Genomic DNA, 20,180 nt, shown 5'->3' with positions numbered 1-20,180 from the left:
TGGACAGTTCTGACAAAAAGATGAAATCAATTGAGCATCACAAAATGCTTTCAAACAATGGAGCGGTAATAATGGAAATTGATGGAACAACTACCACCCATGTGAAACTAATAGAATTTCACAATGTCCATTAAAATATATTTAAATAAAGTAACAAATGGAAACTGTCACTTTCTATATCAGTCATGTGCAGCAGCAGTAACAAAAAGGAGTTCATCTTTATAGTTTTATTTCATTGAACAATAGAGTGTGCTACTTGACTTTTGTTTTAAGTGAGTGAGTCATACTCTTAGTGGTATGCAACCGAAACCATAGCCGCAATCTCTATTTTATCTCTCCACCTGTTCAAAAAGTTTACAAAAGCATCATATTTAAGAAATGTAATTTTTAGGAGATATGCACAGTTTATGATAGCCATTCAAGGAAGATTTAATTACATTTACTTTGTTATAGAAAGTTTTATTCTATGAAATTTGATCAGAATTTTTAAATGTTGCCATGGGGGTAACACTTAGAAGGTATCTGAAGTAGTTGGTGTAAGTAGCATTCTAATGGGGTTGGTGAAGCTTCATCTGTTCTAATAATTGCAAGCCTCAAATTGTTCAAATGTTTGAAAATAACACTAATGATTGTTATTTCAGTTTTAACCTATTGTACAAAATTAGATTTTCGACTTCTTGAAAATGGCAATTGCTTTATTTTATATGTTGACACCTTGGGTGGACTGCTGACATATTTGTTCATTTTGTGACAATACCTTTAATTCGTAGTGAATATTTTTGTAATTTTCGATAAAAAAAGTGCTGTTTTCAACTATACCAGAAAAGGGAGCTAGCTGCTTAGTTGAAAGAAAACACTGTATTTATGCTATATTTATGCTGTATTTTGATAACATTATGCAGATAAGTGTTGCTCCTGCAGTCTTCTAAATTAATAAGTTTATTGTTTGAACAGGTACCTTCACTCACTCTTGTATTTGGCTCTCCTATTAAAAAAAAATGGGTGTACCCCTTAACAGGTTCTCCCCATCTCCAAAAATATTTGTCTTCCCCTGCATTCAGCTCTCCTATTAAAAAAAAATGGGTGTACCCCTTAACAGGTTCTCCCCATCTCCAAAAATATTGGTCTTCCCCTGCATTCAGCTCTCCTATTAAAAAAAAATGGGTGTACCCCTTAACAGGTTCTCCCCATCTCCAAAAATATTGGTCTTCCCCTGCATTCAGCTCTCCTATAAAAAAAATGGGTGTATCCCTTAACAGGTTCTCCCCATCTCCAAAAATATTGGTCTTCCTCTGCATTCAGCTCTCCTATAAATAAATGGGTGTATCCCTTAACAGGTTCTCCCCATCTCCAAAAATATTGGTCTTCCCCTGCATTCAGCTCTCCTATAAAAAAATGGGTGTATCCCTTAACAGGCTCTTCCCATCTCCAAAAATATTGGTCTTCCCCTGCATTCAGCTCTCCTATAAAAAAATGGGTGTATCCCTTAACAGGTTCTCCCCATCTCCAAAAATATTGGTCTTCCCCTGCATTCAGCTCTCCTATAAAAAAATGGGTGTATCCCTTAACAGGCTCTTCCCATCTCCAAAAATATTGGTCTTCTCCTGCATTCAGCTCTCCTATAAAAAAAATGGGTGTATCCCTTAACAGGTTCTCCCCATCTCCAAAAATATTGGTCTTCCCCTGCATTCAGCTCTCCTATAAAAAAATGGGTGTATACCTTAACAGGCTCTTCCCATCTCCAAAAATATTGGTCTTCCCCTGCATTCAGCTCTCCTATAAACAAAATGGGTGTATCCCTTAACAGGCTCTTCCCATCTCCAAAAATATTGGTCTTCCCCTGCATTCAGCTCTCCTATAAAAAAAATGGGTGTATACCATAACAGGCTCTTCCCATCTCTAATCTAAATAAACTATATTGGACTTCCCTTGTATTAAGTTCTGCATCAGAAAACATCTGTTGACAGCATAATAATATTTTCATCTTCAGGTCGATTAACTTGCACACCAAGAATGTCATCCCTGCTATCAACAAAAATTAACAAGCTAATTCAAGCCATGCTTGCCAGTCTTTATTGGTTTTCTGTGTATAGTACAACAAGTCTGTGTCTGTGCATAACTTTGCATCCACGTGTTATGGTGTGTATCCAGACACGGTGTACACCCATGGAAAACGTTGTTTAAAGGGGGTAATTTAAAAATCTTCCACTCCACTGGACCTGAAAGCTGAACTACTTAATGTACCATGAGGCTGCTGGATCGCGGTAGCCCTCTACAACAATAACCTAGCCTCCAGCAGTAAACTTAAAACGTACTGCCTAACTACATGTAATATAAAACTATTTTCCATTCCCGTGTAATTACACATGTTCGATTTTAAACTCTAAACATATGCATAACATTGAGATTTAAAAGGTAAACACAAAATGTATAAAAATGGTTGTGTACATGTATGTGGCAATTGATTACCAGGTAATTATGCCGGCTAGAGTCTATATTATCGCCTATTGTCTGCATGCTTTGTTGATTGAATGCGGTGTTTCATATCTAAGCTGTGAACTTTCTAAGGTCAAGGTGATGAATTTGAATTCTTATTTGGAATTCTATATCAAACCACGGAACTTAAAAAGCCTATGTTCAAACTAATGCAGAATGAATAGTGACCATTGGTAGGAGAAATTCTTTGATAAGATGACTTAAAACAGCGCGAAATGTTAATTCATCTCTGTCTGTATCCATATGGCAGAGCAATCATTTGTAAAACCTTGTACATTTCATGAATCAATCAAATGTCCATATGGCACACAAGTAATAACTAAAACTATTGAAGACTAGATGTCATGCATATTAAAGTAATGATAAAAAATAGCCCTTCTGTATTTGTATTTGTACCTATTGTCTCGAGAGCAACTTTGATGTTCCCGATCAAAACCAACTTTGATGTTTCCGATGAAAACCAGGAAGTAAATAAGCAAATATATCTCAGCATATTTTGAATAATCTTGTGAATTTGTTTTGATATTTGGTTGAAATGAATTTACATGTGTTCATGTTTATTTCAGAGTGCTACACTGACTATAGACGATTGTGATACCGCCATGGCCGTGCAGTTTGGGAACGTAATCGGTAACTATACATGCGCTAATAAAGTCGTGTTACAAGGAACGGATTTCAGGTGAGTACAACAGCAGGAAATATAAGATTACATCAAACAATACTTGCACTGTAATATACTGTAAAATACTTTTATTTTCGCTTGGAATTAATTTTTGCTATTTTCGCTGAAGGGATGATTCAGTGAAAATAAAATCCTGCGAATATACATTTTTTCCTATGTTTTACATTCAACTTGTCAAAAATCAGCGAAAATAAATTCCATACAAAGTGTTTTCAGCAAAAATTAATTCCAGCTAAAATAAAATATTCTACTGTACTTTCCTGTGAATGTCTTTGTGCTCAAAAGTGTGCAGTGTATGAAATAGTCATGTAAACTTATTTGTAAATACAGTTCTACTGTTGTAATACTTTATTTTAACTGGAATTAATTGTGGACAGTTTGGCTGTAATTTATGAAGTTATTATGGATAGTTGAGTTGAATGTAAAAAAAGCTAATTTCACTGATTTTCAGCAAAAATTAATTCCAAGTGAAAATTTCATAATTTTGATATCAAATGTACATTTACAGCAGTGTTTCCTTAACTTTTATTTCTGTATATATTGTTTGCAGATACATTACTAAAATTGGTGTCAATTTAATAATTTACATTTATCTGCAACCATGTATTTATCGGTAAATGGAAAAAGTGTATAAAATAATGTTTTTTGTTGATTTCAGATTCCTTGATCTAACTGGACCATTCATGTTGGGAGGGTTAGCAACCTTACCTGAAGATTTCCCTGTTAAAAACCGTGACTACATAGGTTGCATCAAAGATGTTTACATTGACCATAGGCTTCTAGACTTGGCTAGTTTTGTTGCTAATAATGGCACTGTATCAGGATGCGATGCCAAACGAGACTTCTGTCAGAGTAATCCTTGTGAAAATGGAGGTACTTGTACAAGTGAATGGAACAGATACTCATGCACATGCAGAAATAACTGGGGTGGATCAAACTGTCAAGAAGGTGACTTACTCTCTATTCTTACCTTTGTCATTTAGTGTCTATGATTAAATATGTCAGTTGTCGTCGTTGTTGGTGTTGTTGTCGTCGTTGTTGATGTTGTCGTTGTTGGTGTCGTCGTCGTTGTTGTTGGCTGCGGCGTTGTCGTTGTCATCGTCGTTGTTGTCTGCGGCGTTGTCGCTGTCATCGTCGTTGTTGTTGGCGGCGTTGTCAACTTTGTTGTTGTTGTTGGCAGGATTGTCGTCGTTGTTGTTGTTGGCGTTAACATAACTTGTGTCCCATTCTCATTTATGTCTATATAGGTAAGTGTATTTGTCAGAACAGTTCATACTTTTGATGTGTATATCCTTATTCCTGTCAATAGCATAATAGGTTATTTTGGTCTCAGTTGCAATGGCTTGTTGACAATCTTAGTCACGGCCTGTTCTATGTGTGGGTCATGCCCATTGACATACACCATCATAAAATCAATATTTGTTTCTGTTGCAGCCAAACCTGGTGATATGCGTTTCTATGGTGATGGGTATGTCAAGTTTCCTGGGAGTACGACAGCTATACAATTGCCTTGGAGAAACAGTTTGATGTTCCGTACAAGACAGGAGAATGGCTTCTTGATGATGGTAGCTCCAGGAAGTTTTGCTGCTGCTCACCTAGAGGTATGTATGAAAGACAAGCTAAATATTAAAATAGACTCAGATTCATCCTAAACTCACTGAAAGTACTTCTTTTAACCTGTTAGGGCAAGCTGGCTATTAACAAATCAAAAAGCTGTGTAGTGCAAGCCAAACATATTCTGCAGTTTTCCGGATATTGTTGATGGCTATGAGACATGGAAGTCATTTATCAATGTTGCATATGATCTTTTGGCATTGATTCTCGTGGAAAAACAGCAGTTTTTTTTAAGTAATTGGAAATTTTTGAAAAATAAACTGAACATTTGAAAAAATATTTGACTCTTTCCGATGTGAAACAGCTCATTGTCAAAATGGAGTTTACCCATTCACGCAACAGTCTGGTCCTTAGAGGGTGCTTATTATGACTACCTTCTAATTTTATCGTATCCAACAAGAATTTTAGGGAAGAGTAGGAAATCAAACTCGCGGTCATTACCGCGGTGGTGGTGGGTGCTCGCCGGTCGACCGCATTTTATGCAAATTTATGCATAGATTCCATGACCCCGGTTTACCGCGGTCGTGTGCGGTAGGCTCGCATGGCAATTTACACCCTATTGTTAAGACTATGAATGGACACAATAGACTGGGAAACTAAAGGTTACTTGCCGCCAAGTTCAAATAATAAAAATCGAGTGGTACCAGAAGATTGGAAAAATTGTCTCTAGTAGTTCGCAGAAGAACACTATTTTATTTTCACGAGTCCTGGTATAACATCGCAAAGCAACCCAGAATAATGTAGACCCCACATAATGTAAAATAATATCACATTATTTTGAATTTACATCATGTATAGTCTCAGGATTTATTTTAAAAGATTAATGTTTCGCGTATACCAATATAATTGGGCAAAGTATAAATTCCAAGTGTAAAACACTCGATGAGAGGCCGCAGTTTACGTTACCTCGAGACCATGCACTAAGTAGGAAAAGCAAGCCGAAGTCAAAGAGGGAGTGTCACACACTTGGTGCTACAATATATACTACAACAACTGGGTGATCAGCGAAAAAAATAGCGCACTTCTTGGCGAAACTGACTAATCTAATAAACCTTGGCCCAAGTTTAACCCCAAGTCACGCGCTGAACAAGTGGGTTGTTTGGTGACCATTCGCGCTCCGCGCGTTGACCTTTTTATTATACACATCCCATTACGCAAATTTTTACTGGCTCTGCATTGCCTACGTAAAAATTGTTACCGTTCTGGTTGTGAATATTTCACCATTGCCGACGTGATAATGCGTTGCCTTCGTAATAATTACGCAAACTTATTTTCCATTGTTTACGTACTGGCTGTGAATATTTCAACTTTGCCGACTTGATAATGCGTTGGCTTCGTAATAATTGCGCAAACTTGTTTTTCATTGTTTATGTGCTGGCTGTGAATATTTCAACTTTGCCGACTTGATAATGCGTTGCCTTTGCAATAATTACGCAAACTTATTTTTTATACCCCTGTCGACACCTCGAGTCAGGCTATCACCCTTTCTATTTCGGTAATTGACAGTCTGTAGGTGTTAAGTTGTCACCTCCAACTGATTGAGCGGGCAATTAAATACGCGATAATACCAGACTTAGTTTTTCTACTTTAAAACTGACGGCAAAACACAATACAATCGTCCGGAGCCATCGAACTACGCGACTTAGTCGAAACCGCGACTTACTGCCTCAGAGACGGGGCCACTGAATAACTGTTGTTGATAATGATATTGTAAACAAACACGCACACACAAAACATTAAAGCCAGAATAGTCAAGTCAAGAAACAACATTTCAAATAATAATAATTATGGTTTGACATCTATATCATTTTGAAATAAACTAAATTTCATGTAAATAAAATCCATGCGTTACAATTTACTGTAATTTCAAACTCGGGGCAGCGTACTTTGAACGCAGAGTATTCGATCGCTTACATTTCGAGTGAAAAAAAACAAAACAACGTCAGGTGCTTTTGAACTACGTGCGGTTAGCACAGTAACGGGCAATGACCTCAGCGGTTCACACGCAATGAAATTCTAATCGAGCCAGCTAGCGTTATCGTACGGTATCATAAACTCAATAATTATTCATTCAAAATGCCTTTCACACTCACGAACACGAACATGTAACAGAAAAATAACGTCTTTTGTTTAAAAAAGATTCTGTCAACCAAGAATACATGCGCAAGGCAAGATTTATGAAACGAAACAGAAAATAATCATGTCATTGTCAGTGCAATGCAGACAGCCTGACCTGTTTTGATTAGTTCGCCCGTTTCTCGTTTGCTGACCATTTTTTCTGGAGTGTGACACAAATGGTGAACATGATACTGCCAAATCAATCAAAAACCAGGATACGGCTTGGATACGCTGAAACTTTGTAAATCGTCCTCTTTTCAATTGTAAACTTTATTCCAGTGTAATAAAGGTATACCTACATGTACCATGAAAAATTGTATTGCATCACTTTGGAAATTTACGCTAAATACATGTACTAAATACTAAACAAGCGTACATATCATATTCATTTACAGCATCTGATTTTAAAACAATGACTCGTGGAATCACAAAGAAACTGTCAAGTACGTATTTCACACATTACCGAGGACCGCGGTAGAGACTGGTACAGCGGTAGAGACCCCTAATTATAAGCAGTCCGCGGCTCTCCCCGGCGTTCTGCGGTACACCGCGGTGCACCGCCCGTTTGATTTCCTACTCTTCCCTTAATTCAACATTGTAGTGCTTAGTTTTGCAAAAAAAAATTGAAGAAATTAAAATTTATTCCTACAATTAAAATTTACATTATAGTGTTTGTTCAGCGCTGGTTGTAACAGCTTTCTTGAGAAATACTTCCTTTTATTACAGTGTTTGTTGGTGAATTGCTTTAGTACTTGGGGGAGGAAAAAAAACACACACTTGTAGTTCATCTAGAAATGTTGATATTCTGTGTCAGTCGCTGTTGTTGTTGGCACAGCTGACAGCATGCGTTCATTCGCTGAAAATTGATCACTGTAAAAGCTGTGCTTGAGAAATGAGAATACTGTCAAGACATAGAAAAAAACACACAATTTATCTTCCTTCCCTGCATGCCATCCTAATTGGTTTTTGAAAAACCTCTTCCATAATTGACTGATTCCATTCAAATGATGTTTAATTTATCTTCCTCAGATTGTGGATGGATACGTTATGTATTCTTTCTCAAATATTGTGGTGCAGATTTCCTCGGTTCGAGTTGATGACGGCGAATGGCATGACGTACAAGCGGAGTGGAAGAATGACCAGATAGTATTGAGTCTAGATAATGAAAAATATGTGGTTAGTATTTTGTGTTGCTTCCAATAACGATTTATAGTACATCAAAAAGGCTATTTGTTACTTTTCATGAATCCACTTGTATTTGAAGAACAGTTTTTACTTCAGATGCCAAAATTATTTTTAATTGTTTTAACCTTTGTTAAGAAAGACTTTTGCATGAAGACGAACATTTTTCAAATATTACTGTCATTCACTGTTTCAATGGTCCCAATGAAATATACACTGCTACAATAGTTACTTTCATTCACTGTTTCAAGGGTCCCAAGGAAATGTTCATTGCTATAAAAATTTTCCGTCTTGTACTTGATTATTTAGGAGTCTGCCAATGAAGTTGGTAATTTTATTGCTGGTCTCAAAATAAATGAAGTGGTTGTAGGTGGTCTGCCTATAGAGGGCGGTGTTGAGTCTGCATTCATTGGCTGTGTTCAGGTGAGTTACTGTAGCTAAAGCATGTGACTCAAATTCATATATCTTATTTAACATTTTGAACATCAAATCTACAAAATGATTTTGTACAGTCTGCTCCTCCTAACATGAAATGTTATGGAAAATTGACAAACCTTTTGGTCAACAACTGAAGGCAATAAACGAAGTTGTCGGTATGGTCCAAAATGATGATGAAATTTAGTGAAAAGTTTATGAAATGTGAAAATATTTGCACTGAATTTTAATAAGGAAAAATATCTGGCAATCAAAACGTTTATGCATTGGTGAAAAGATGTTTCAATCATGTTGTGCATATCCCTATTTTACTTGAGCAAATGCTGTAATTGCTTATTCATATGGGAATCCTGAATGTGATATTCACCTTTCCCCTATAAATATTATTAGAAACTGCTACAAAATTTCATGATTTTCCAAAGTGAGTAATAATTTGTAGCTAGAATTTATTTGATATGCATATTGATATTAATCTATGTGCTTCGCTTGTGATGAACGTGTAAATTTCTAGAACAATAATCTTTTAGTAGCTGCCCATTGAAAAACATTGCTTGAATCTTATTGGAAATATGCAGCAGCTTCTCATGAGCAGATTCCAAATTATCTTGGTTGGTTGGCAGATCAGCAATTTGGTTCCATCCACCCAACCAAACTTGTCCAAATGGCACAATTATTATTTTTCTCCCTTTGTCAAAATTTGTGTTGAGATATACACTATTAGGCTAAGAATAACTGAAAAAAATGTATTTCGTTTTGCTTTTCTTTGTATTTTTGATGCAAATATTGCTGGGAACTGTCAGGTTCTAAAATGGTACTTCACAAAAACTGGACATAAATTGATTCATTCATTGATATGCTAATTAAAACACTCAAATTAGCACATATACAAGTCTCAGATGTGATATCTCACATATATTATTCAAAATGTGTCAGATCGTAAATATTCAAATCATCTTTTCCATGCTAAAATAGGCCAATATGTTGATTAAAACTCCTGTTGTAAGGGTTGTTTTATTTCATACCATAATTGATAAGTGTACAAATGGGTTTTATTTTTAAAATTTATCGATCAGTGTAATCACTATGACCTCAGAAATTATATAATTATAATATAATAGTTAACGTTAACGTTTTTTAAAGGAAGTTTGAGTCAAATTTAAGTTCTCAATCTGTTGACCAGCTTACTGAGCATATGTGTGAGGGAAATTGATTATAATAGAAAAATATTATCTTGGTGGAAACTCGCTGCCAATTTTTAGGAAATTTTGAACAGTTTTAGGATGCATAACAGTCGTATAAGATTTGTTCAGCTCCAGTGTCTGAGCAAATTTTTTTAGATATGGTAATTCAAAAACAAAGATAAAATGAATATTCAGTTCAGAATCAAAATATTTTCTGGTCACCCACTATTTTTATTTCCATTTTTCATATCTTAATAGTGTGAAACCCATTTTGTGAAAGTATAAATTAATTGACTTGTTTTTATTCAATTTGGTCTGTCTCCTTAAAAAAGGTTAAAGTGAAATAAAATAAACAAGACTTTTAATTAGTTATTTATGACCTAGGGTATGACTTTGGTGCAGATGTGAATTGAAAGGTTTACAGTGTTTCTTGTTTTGTTATCTTGTCAATACGCTCTGAAGCACCATGATGTCTTGAGATTTCCAATGGTAATGAGACTGACAAACAAGGAATCAAGACGTTATTCAGTGTAGGAAATGGAAAGTTGGATTGTTAGTCCAGAGATAATTGGATTCCCAGTTTAATTCTAGAGGGGATACCATGGTAGTGACATGTGTAGCATAGACGATTAGATACTATTCCCGCAGCAAATTGACACTATTCTTATCTGAATGTTAAGTGTATACTTAGAAAATCTTCTTTAAAAGATGCGAAAATTGATACCTTTTCTCTGAGATGCTATATTTTATTAGTGTCCATGTAAATTTGTGTATGAAGATAATACAACTCTGCCATAATGACAAAAACAAGTTAAGATGCATGGAGAATGGCATTATGTATGGGCTTTTTATCCACACATTGCCTGTGCTTAGAATATCAACATGGCCTCTCTGTGGACAAGAACGGAGAAGTAACGTGATGAATTTCTAAGTAAATTCATTAGAACTATCAATGTTGTTTACTTTTGTTGGTCATGTTCAAAAGTAGACAAACTTGTATATCAACTTGTGTCTATTTTTTTCCATCATCATAATTCCTGTTCAGCACGGAAAACGGGAGCATAGAATAAATTACATATTGAATTTAATACATACACCGAAAAGTTTATAACACCTTCTTTATTGGAAAACCAACACTTGATTTTTTTTTTTCCAAATAATTTATGCATTTCTAATACACAGTATGATTCTTTCCTACCTCATAAGTTTTATTATTTACTTTGTACTCAGGGTGTTAAAGTTGGTGTTGATGCCATGATAGGCGATCGTAATGATGAAATCATCAGTGATGTTTGGGTTGGTACAGCTCGTGATAAATGTAATGTAGAAGATTTATGTGAAAATAATCCGTGTCCAGAGAAAAGTGATTGTATCAACGATTGGGGACGATATCACTGTGAATGTCACCCAGGTATGTATTCAAATGAATTCACCAAGAATGCAGCGTGATGTTATATACTGGCTGTTTTGGATGACAGATTATTATATATTTAATATACCTAAAGTTTATTTCTGTCCTATAGTAATTTGTCACACATATCAGTTCTTATGAATATATTCATCATGAATTGTAATTGCTATCTTGTATAAGTTAGATATTTAACAAGTGAATCTTATATCTTATATATAAATTATCTAAACTTTGCCCCTCTGCATTTGCACTGTGGTCATTTGTCATAATATATTAATGAATATGCACAGACATCTCAGCAAATGTCGTTTTTCGCCCTAAGTATTTTCTTGATGGATTTGTAGCATTGAATTTAAATGATTCTGATCAACCATGTGGGTAGCCATTTAGTTGAGAAATTTGCACTCCTGAAATGCAGTCATGTTCTTCTGTATATGAATCATTATTAACTTTTTTAGCTTGTATGCATTCAAAATATTTTTTTCAATACTGTGAGGTTTATTATGAGCGTACTACAAAGTATGGTGTTTGGATTTCACTGACTTATAGCAGTGGTTTCTCTGACATGTATAATAATCGGAATGTCTCTACTTATGTATAGAGTTATTTCCTAACTTCTTCTGGTCAATTTTATTGGTAAAAATCATTTTAATGGAATTTAGAACATTTGAATTACATTTCTATGTGATGTATGTAGACAAAGGCGTAATGTGCTAAACTCAAATCCAGAGACAATTCAAATTTAACACTAAAATGTATTGTTTCCTTTACAAAGCAGTAAACTTAAATCCCAGTGAAAATCTCTGTAAAATCAAATCTGCTAAAATTAAACCCAATATTTCCTTTCTATCACCAAATATTGTTATAGCAGTGCTTTACTGTATTGCGGTAACATTTAATTGCTTGCTCTCTGCTATAGGTTACTATGGTAACGATTGTAAACATGCTTGTGATGAAGAATTGGATCCGTGTCAACACTTTTCGGAATGTCAGCCTCTGAAATCCTCTTCTCATGGATATAGTTGTGAATGTTCTGAGTTGTACTATGGCCAGTACTGTGAGAACCGAGTAGATGATCAGCCATGTACTAATGGTTGGTGGGGCTATCCCATATGTGGACCATGCACTTGTGATGTGGATAAGGGCTATGATGATACTTGTAATAAAACTACTGGTGACTGTTATTGTGAGGTAAGTTTTGGTTAAAACAGGGAGAGGGACACATTTAAAGTTATTAGTAATGCTACAATATCTTCAGCTATGCCATTTGTGTACATCAATGCAAAAGTTATTTTTGCTTGCAATTTATTTTCGCATAAGAGATGATTTGCTGGAAATTATTTTTTTTTTGCTACACTTTACATTCAACTTATCAAAAATCAGTGAAAATAAACTCCACGCAAAATACCCAAACAGCGGAGAAAAATAATTCAAGCTAAAATAAAGTATTTTACAGTAATAGTTGGTGTTCAGTCAAGTATATCTGAATGGATTTGGTTATAGATGCTCTGGAAGAGTAACTGATACCCTATTTGCTATATTAGTGGTATACGTGTTTACATAAATGGAAGTGCTTGTCTAGTCAAAATATTGTATATTGTAGTTATATTTTACTCGTCAAGCATGAATTAAATGGGTGCCTCTATTAAAGATGAGCTTCTAAAAGAGGATATATGACATGTATGTTGACATATATTTTTTTTCCATAATATGAGGTTATTACGAGGATACCTCAAAGTATGCACAAAGACAGTACAGCAGAAGTAAGAACTAACGTGCATCTGAGGTCGATGCAAAGGCGTACTGTCTGAGTGCATACTTCGAGGTATCCTCTTAATAACCTTATTATTATACATCTTTTCCTTACAAGAATACATCATGGGATATGCCGATATCCAAAAAGTTTAGAACAGAATCAGTGAATTTCTTTGTGTGGAGTCCGGTCCGGTCAAACCCTGGTTCGCATTTCCTAATATGATAGGATAAAAATACCCCATAAAATACCGCAAAATTACGCACACTGTAACTTGTGGCATTAGGGTGACAGATGTATAATTGATATTATGTCCATCTGTCCAGGCAATAGTTTGTAATATACAGGCCTATGTAAGAAAGACTATTGCCTGGAGTACATGGTCATCATTACAAATAATTACAATAAAACTTGGCAACACGTTTATAATGTACTAAGTCATGTTACTTTTGTAGGCACATTCTTACAAACCAGCTGATAGTGATACTTGTTATCCTTGTGATTGCTACGATATCGGTTCATATAGTAGAGACTGTGATCAAGAATCGGGTCAGTGTCAGTGTAAACGTGGTGTTATTGGTAAACGATGTGATTCATGCAGAGATCCATTTGCTGAAGTCACTTTGAGAGGTTGTGAAGGTAAGTGTTGCACTTTCTTTCATTCATTCACACACACAATATCATTTGATATTTTTTTTACACTGAAGATAAACCAATATTCCTAGTTTTACAAATCACGAAGTGAATCGTTCTTGAAGAGTTTAATGTGATGCAGCTCAACTACAAAAAATTCCCCATTGTCTGTGTTTTTTGCAATCTTAGTTTGTCTGTTTTCAAATAAATATTTGTACCCTATTTAGTCTAGGAAAATTACCTTGGTCTTGGCCAATCATGATTTTACTCAAGTCTTGTGTTATTTGCAGTGATATACAAAGCTTGTCCTAGGAACTATGCTGGTGGGAAGTGGTGGCAACAAACTATGTTTAGTAAAACTGCTAAAGAATCCTGTCCATATGGATCGTTTGGTATGGCGACCAGACACTGTACCAAAGAGTCGGGATGGTTAGAACCAGACATGTTTAACTGTACATCGGATACTTTCAGTGCATTGGCAACTATGGTGAGGACTATTACTGTATGATTTACTGTGAACACAAGTAATCTAAGGTTTCATTTGTAATCCTACATACCAATGTTTTGGTGAATATTTGCGCTCCAAAACTGAGCTACTTTGTATGTTTGTTTTGACAAGCACCCTCTAGTGTCGAACAATGCAATCTTGACCTTTCACCTCTCATTGCAGTTGCGTGAATTGGAGTCGGGTGAAAAGAAACTTAACACTCGTTTTGCGAAAGAGATCAGTGAAGAGTTACAGTTTGCCACTTCTGAGACTCCAGAATTTTATGGCAATGACGTAAATGTGGCTTACAAGATAATGTCTATTGTATTGGATTATGAAAGTCAGTTAGGTGGATTTAATCTAACTGCAACTCAAGACTTTATGTTCACTAAGGTAAGTGTATTGCTTATAAATTTAGTGGCTTGAAATATTTCAGTTCTGGGAAATAGAATAATATTGTTTCCTAATTTGATTGAAATCCATGTCATCCAGGTTATGTTACTTGAAATCTTACTTGGTGTGCTACTGAAAGTTGTGACAGATTTCTAAGACGTACACACTCACATTAATATGCACATACTGAAATTTATTGTATTAAATTAGATTCTCATTCAGTTATTTCAAGTGTTAGTAAAATTTCTAATTGAGAAATGTAAATACAAAATTTTCGACATACATACTTATGTAAATTTTACTACACATCGTCAGATTTTAAGTAATTTTTTATTTAAAAAAAACTCGTTAAAAATTTTTTTTCTCTTTAATGTTCTGTAGATGTACTTCATTGCTTAGTCACAAGTAATAGAAAAATATCTTTGTTTTTTCAACTATGTAGAATATGCTGGAAAGTGCAAGTTCTATACTAGATTTGGACAATGCTGATTATTGGATGGTAATTCAACAGAGTTCTGGTGGTACTGCTGAACTGACAGGAAAACTTGAGGCTTATGGACATAATTTAGCCAGGAATTTGGAATCTACGTTTACGGAACCTTTTGCACTGGTTACCCCTAATATAAGTAAGTAGCTATTTCTGTTTCTTATGAACAGAAGTGAGGACTCAATTATGTGTACTGGGTAATTTGTGTTAATTAATAAGTATTGGATTAATTACTCATGTGATGATCATGGCATAAGTTCAAGTGGTTGTATTTGCCATAACCTTTCAAACATTGTTGGTTAACAGTTGATCAGTAAAACTTGTTAGTTCTTTGATCTCATATCCAGGTTACAGCATCTTACCTATGCTAGAATGCTCTTTGGATAGTCGCGTGTCCAGAATGTTGAATTGAAGTAGAACTTAATGGATAATTTATATCATGTATGCAAATTATAATGAATTATTTGCATATATATATAATTTTATGTTCCGTTTTACTCTTACAGTACAGGTTTTGTGCAAAACTGTCATTCTCCTTACTTTCTGCACCTCAGATTTTATCCCATTAATCTTTCCATCATTGTATGTTTGCATCACTCATTGTATCCAACGCTGTGGATCTGAATTTAATCCAGGAAATCAACATAATGCTACATAACATCTATAATCTGTTTTCTGAAATAAAATAAGATTTCCATGGCTGAGTCAGAGTGTCGTGAACACCACAATTACAATAGTTGGTTAACGTTAGTGAGATAAAAGCATGATTATGTGCGAGAGATTGTCGAGAAGATGGCTATATACTGTGGAATACTTTATATTTGATGGATTAATTTTCGCTGCAAAGGCTTTTTGAGCGTTTTGTATAGAATTTAGTTTCACTGATTTTTGATGAGTTTAATGTGAAATATAGGGAAAAAAATATATTTGCTGGATTTTATTTTCAGGGAATCAACTTTTCAGCGAAAATAGCGAAAATAAATTCCAAGCAAAAATAAAGTATTCTACAGTACTGTATACTCTGATGATTGCCCATTATCACTGACAACTTCTAATATTCACTTTCAGTTTTCAATTTGGATCTTGTGATAAGAGAGAACTTTAAGGGCGCTAACATCCCCCAGTATGATAATGGTTTATTCCATGAAGAAGTGCAGGACAGTACAACTGTTAAACTGCCGTCTGATATCCTGGCACCACGAACTAATCAGTTGTTGGATACTGTAGATATTGAAAATAATGTTGGTGTGACTTCCTGGTTTATGTTTCCAACACTAGGACCAATGTTGCCTAAAAGTTATGATACAGACACTGTGAAGTAAGTATTAATAGTATTTGGCATCCATGTGTTTACTGTATTACATGTATGTTTTGAAATATTTCTACTGCCTCCTACAATTAACAGTTGTAGATGGAAGTAAATAAAAATGAAGAAAATTTCAAAGTACTACAATATCTTGAGCGAAAGGTTCCATAAAAAAATAGCAATAACAAATAGTGGGATCAGTTTGTTTCCATGGAAACAATGACCTTTGATGGATATTTGGTTTGAAACTAATTTTAGTTACTATTACCGGTAGATTGTCTGATGTTCTAATATCCACTCACAAGGGGACAACTTGGCAAAATGTCTGCGTTTATACATGTCTGTTTTGATTGGTGTTGAACATTTGCAGTGTATCTTTGACTAAACTAAAAATGTTTCTGTGTCTTTGCAGGATTCATGATAAGTTAGCTTTGAATACCCCTGTTGTTTCCTTAACATTGTATGATGGCAAAGCAGATGGGCAGTTACCTAATCCATTACCATCACCGATTATAGTGGATTTTGAATTAAAAGAGTCAATTAATCGCAGTGACCCTCAGTGTGTCTATTGGGATTATGGCATGTAAGTAAAATACAAATTATTAAATCGTATCCATTGAGATTTTATCAGTATGCTCAGAAGCAAACCATAGTGTTTGCACCGGGGATCTTAGATCAAGATCTTGCAAGTTTCACATAATTCATCAGTTATTTTTACGGCATCTCCTGGGGAGGTTTAAGATCATATGGATTATTATGCCAGTAATTCATGCGCTGTTGTTTTTTTATAGGGAAAATAATGTCGGTGGCTGGTCTACCAAGGGATGTACATTACAGTTGCATAACAAAAGCAGTAATAGAGTAGAATGTGCATGTACGCATATGACTCAGTTTGCTGTACTCATGGACGTCTCGCCAACACCAGTAAGTCATAGTTCTGCAAATAAAACATAAGCTAACTTTATAAATCGTGTGTTACAGTGATTCATCATTTCTGATGCAATAAATGATTGTTTTTGTCCAAAATGCACAATTATATATTGTTGAATTAATAAGGAAATTTTTTTTCATCGTTGAATTGTTCAGCATTTAGTTTTGTGAAATTCTCCATTGCTGTGATTGACAACTTTCTTTACCACCAGAGGGCGGTATGCTACAAAACACATTTCCACTGTATGGTTCCATTTCTGCTATGTTAAAAATCATGAAATTTATATACATGTATAAAATCTGCCAAAAACTATTTAATTAATGGAAGAAAACAACTTGATAAATGAAAGCAACACTTTTTTTAAAAATAAATGCAGATTTAGTCATTTGTATATACAACACAATGGCAATTAGAGTGCCTTATTAAAAAAAAACTGTGGGGATTGACGTTGTGCTATGATTATTTTATCATTGTATTTCCTAAAACATTCTTTATTTTAAATATTACATCAATATATAAAAAGAAAGAGTCCCTTTTTCAATTGTATCTGTTTTCTTATCACAGGTTGCATTGACAGACAAGATGGCCTTACAGTTGATAACATACATTGGTATTTCCATATCACTTCTGGCTTTGTTGCTGTCATTTATAACATTTGTATGTCTGCCTAATTTGAGATCCAACTCTAATAGTATTCATATCAACTTAGTCATCTCGTTATTTATTGCTGAATTGGTGTTCCTGCTGGGTATTGATGCTTCTCTTAATGTAAGTACCTTTGTATACCTACGAAAACAAACAAACACTTACAAATGCATATTAATGGTATTACAAACCTTAGCATGGTGAAATGTAGTAACTTTATATATTCAGTTCATAGTGTCACTAAGTTGAACAGTGAAATGTTATCATTGGAGCAATTTGTCAATGTGATTACCAACTAACAAACTAATAATGTCTTGTATTATCTACTAGTACCATTATTTAATGTAACTTACAACATGTCTTATTTGATTAGACATTTGTGTTCAATAGTGTCCTGGGTTACACATGTTGTAAAAATTATTTACCTGTTGTCAAAACGTTTTACAATATGTGCATGTAAAACTAACATGTTTCATTGCAACTTTCCAAAAGTGAAACATGCAAGTTTTATTCCAAATTAAGAAATTAAAATATTTTTCCCTCAGCCAAGGAACTTTTTCAATCCTGCATTGTCCTATTTAATCTTGTACCTAGCAAAGATGCACATGAATGTAGCTCAACCATTGCTTTTACCAACTGCATAACTTTTGCCATTATCAATCACCACTTGGATTGGAGGATGTTGCATACTGCCCTCTAGAGGCAAGTCAGCATGATATATTTCGAGTAACCATGGTTTCTGTTGTTTACAGTTTGTGTGCAAAGTCGTGGCCATTGCTCTACATTACTTCTTTATGGCTACGTTTTCATGGATGTTCGTAGAAGGATTACATCTATATAGAATGTTGACAGAAGTGAAGAACATCAACCGTGGTCAGATGAAGTTTTATTACGTGGTTGGATATGGCTTACCATTGGTTATTGTCAGTTTAGCTGTCGGATTGAGTCAGGATAAATATGGAAAACAGATAAATCAGAACGGAGAACACTTGTAAGTATTTAGTGCTATATCTGTCTCATCTTAGTTTGATTTAGGGTTATTTTGTTTTATAAATACTTACATACCTAGTACATGTATACATGTCACAGATACCAAAGATGCTGCTATTGGCAGTTACTATACTTTCTTCAATAGAAACACACATAAACCGAAAAATACCAAAAGTTTACATTATTTATATACTTTAAAATAAAAATTATTATTATTGTCAACATAGACTAGTATGCAATAATTAGAGCAAATTTGGTAAACGCCTACCGTATTTGCTTTATTAGTAAGTAGTACGATACATTCATTTACGTAAATTAAAGATATTTCTTTGGTCAGAATAATTTTTTAATGATTTTGTATAAAACAAAATGCACTTTTTGATTGATATATTCTATTAGTGTTTCTGTTAAGAGTAAATGCTGGAATTTCCACTGTCTTGCCAGTCAAACCACTAATTGTAGTTGTGTTCTTGTATTTTCTAATAGTTGCTGGCTATCAACTAAAGACAATCTTATTTGGAGCTTCGCTGGACCTGTACTTGCAGTTGTAGGGGTAAGCTAATTTAATTTAGGTTTGCAATGTTTTCAACCAGTGTGGTATTTTTTTTTTTACAAATGCTAATATATCTAGAAAATGTTGATTTTTTGAAGTGAGCAGTTAGTAGATTTTATGTGGGAAAAGCCTGGAAATGTTTTTTAGATGTTTTCCTTGTTGGCAGTGGCTTTACTTTAATATTATTATTAATATCTTTAGATGAACCTGATAGTATTTATAATGGCAGTGAAAGCTACAGTGCAGTCCAAGTCCAAAGATCCTGAATTCAGTACGCTAAAGTAAGTTTACACAGTTATATCCACACTCCATACATGCATAATCTAATATAGTAACATCTATTTCTCTGCTGATATTTCACAATAATACCTACCTAAGTTTATATGGAATCATTTGAATTTGCTGCTCTTTCATTAATGTTGTGGAGAAAGAACACTTGGTATCTTTGTAAGGTTACTTGGACTACCAAGTAGTGCATCATCTTGTCATGTCTATATCTGTCTTTGTATCAGTATTTTTGAGAAATCATACTAATATGAACTGGTTGCTCTTTTCCCTGTTTCTACTTCTCTTTCTCTGTTTTCTACTCATAATAGCACATTGATGTAAGTAATCCCAGGGTCACCTTCAGTACATTGTCTGTCATGTGATGCATGCCTTCAATAAACCCTATATATTATTTTCAGTATACTATGTAAACATTATTTATTCGCTGGTTTTTAATTTCAATATTTTCGCGAATAAGTAAAATTCACTAAATTAATGCGACATTGTTTCCCTGCTAGGTTTGGTGAACTTAAAACCAAGTGAAATTTCTCAAAACTTAAAATAGTGAAATTAAATGCCAGCGAAAATAGACAGTTCTCAAAAGATCTCATCACCC

The 20,180-nt window shown here is 34.5% G+C and overlaps 1 protein-coding gene across 6 annotated transcripts in view; it reads left to right on the top strand.

Moving 5' to 3' along the window:
• LOC100369058 (cadherin EGF LAG seven-pass G-type receptor 2) overlaps positions 1 to 20,180 on the top strand; it is an 86,342-nt gene that overhangs the window by 55,544 nt on the left and 10,618 nt on the right. For all 6 annotated transcript variants that reach the window (XM_085497040.1, XM_085497042.1, XM_085497041.1 and 3 more), the window contains exons 6-23: positions 3,063 to 3,175; positions 3,837 to 4,126; positions 4,613 to 4,779; positions 7,940 to 8,086; positions 8,402 to 8,515; positions 10,939 to 11,119; positions 12,039 to 12,310; positions 13,328 to 13,511; positions 13,796 to 13,992; positions 14,176 to 14,385; positions 14,828 to 15,011; positions 15,941 to 16,190; positions 16,591 to 16,761; positions 16,970 to 17,102; positions 17,674 to 17,877; positions 18,507 to 18,745; positions 19,231 to 19,297; positions 19,499 to 19,578. In XM_085497040.1, coding sequence (XP_085353166.1) covers positions 3,063 to 3,175; positions 3,837 to 4,126; positions 4,613 to 4,779; positions 7,940 to 8,086; positions 8,402 to 8,515; positions 10,939 to 11,119; positions 12,039 to 12,310; positions 13,328 to 13,511; positions 13,796 to 13,992; positions 14,176 to 14,385; positions 14,828 to 15,011; positions 15,941 to 16,190; positions 16,591 to 16,761; positions 16,970 to 17,102; positions 17,674 to 17,877; positions 18,507 to 18,745; positions 19,231 to 19,297; positions 19,499 to 19,578 — 3,203 coding nt within the window. The remainder of the gene's footprint in view (positions 1 to 3,062; positions 3,176 to 3,836; positions 4,127 to 4,612; positions 4,780 to 7,939; positions 8,087 to 8,401; positions 8,516 to 10,938; positions 11,120 to 12,038; positions 12,311 to 13,327; positions 13,512 to 13,795; positions 13,993 to 14,175; positions 14,386 to 14,827; positions 15,012 to 15,940; positions 16,191 to 16,590; positions 16,762 to 16,969; positions 17,103 to 17,673; positions 17,878 to 18,506; positions 18,746 to 19,230; positions 19,298 to 19,498; positions 19,579 to 20,180) is intronic.

This window comes from Saccoglossus kowalevskii, chromosome 3 (genome assembly GCF_978046115.1).
Source record: "Saccoglossus kowalevskii chromosome 3, keSacKowa6.1, whole genome shotgun sequence".
In the NCBI taxonomy this organism is placed as follows: domain Eukaryota; kingdom Metazoa; phylum Hemichordata; class Enteropneusta; family Harrimaniidae; genus Saccoglossus; species Saccoglossus kowalevskii.
Note: the sequence above shows the minus strand (reverse complement) of the source record. Positions and strands in the feature narration are given on the sequence as shown.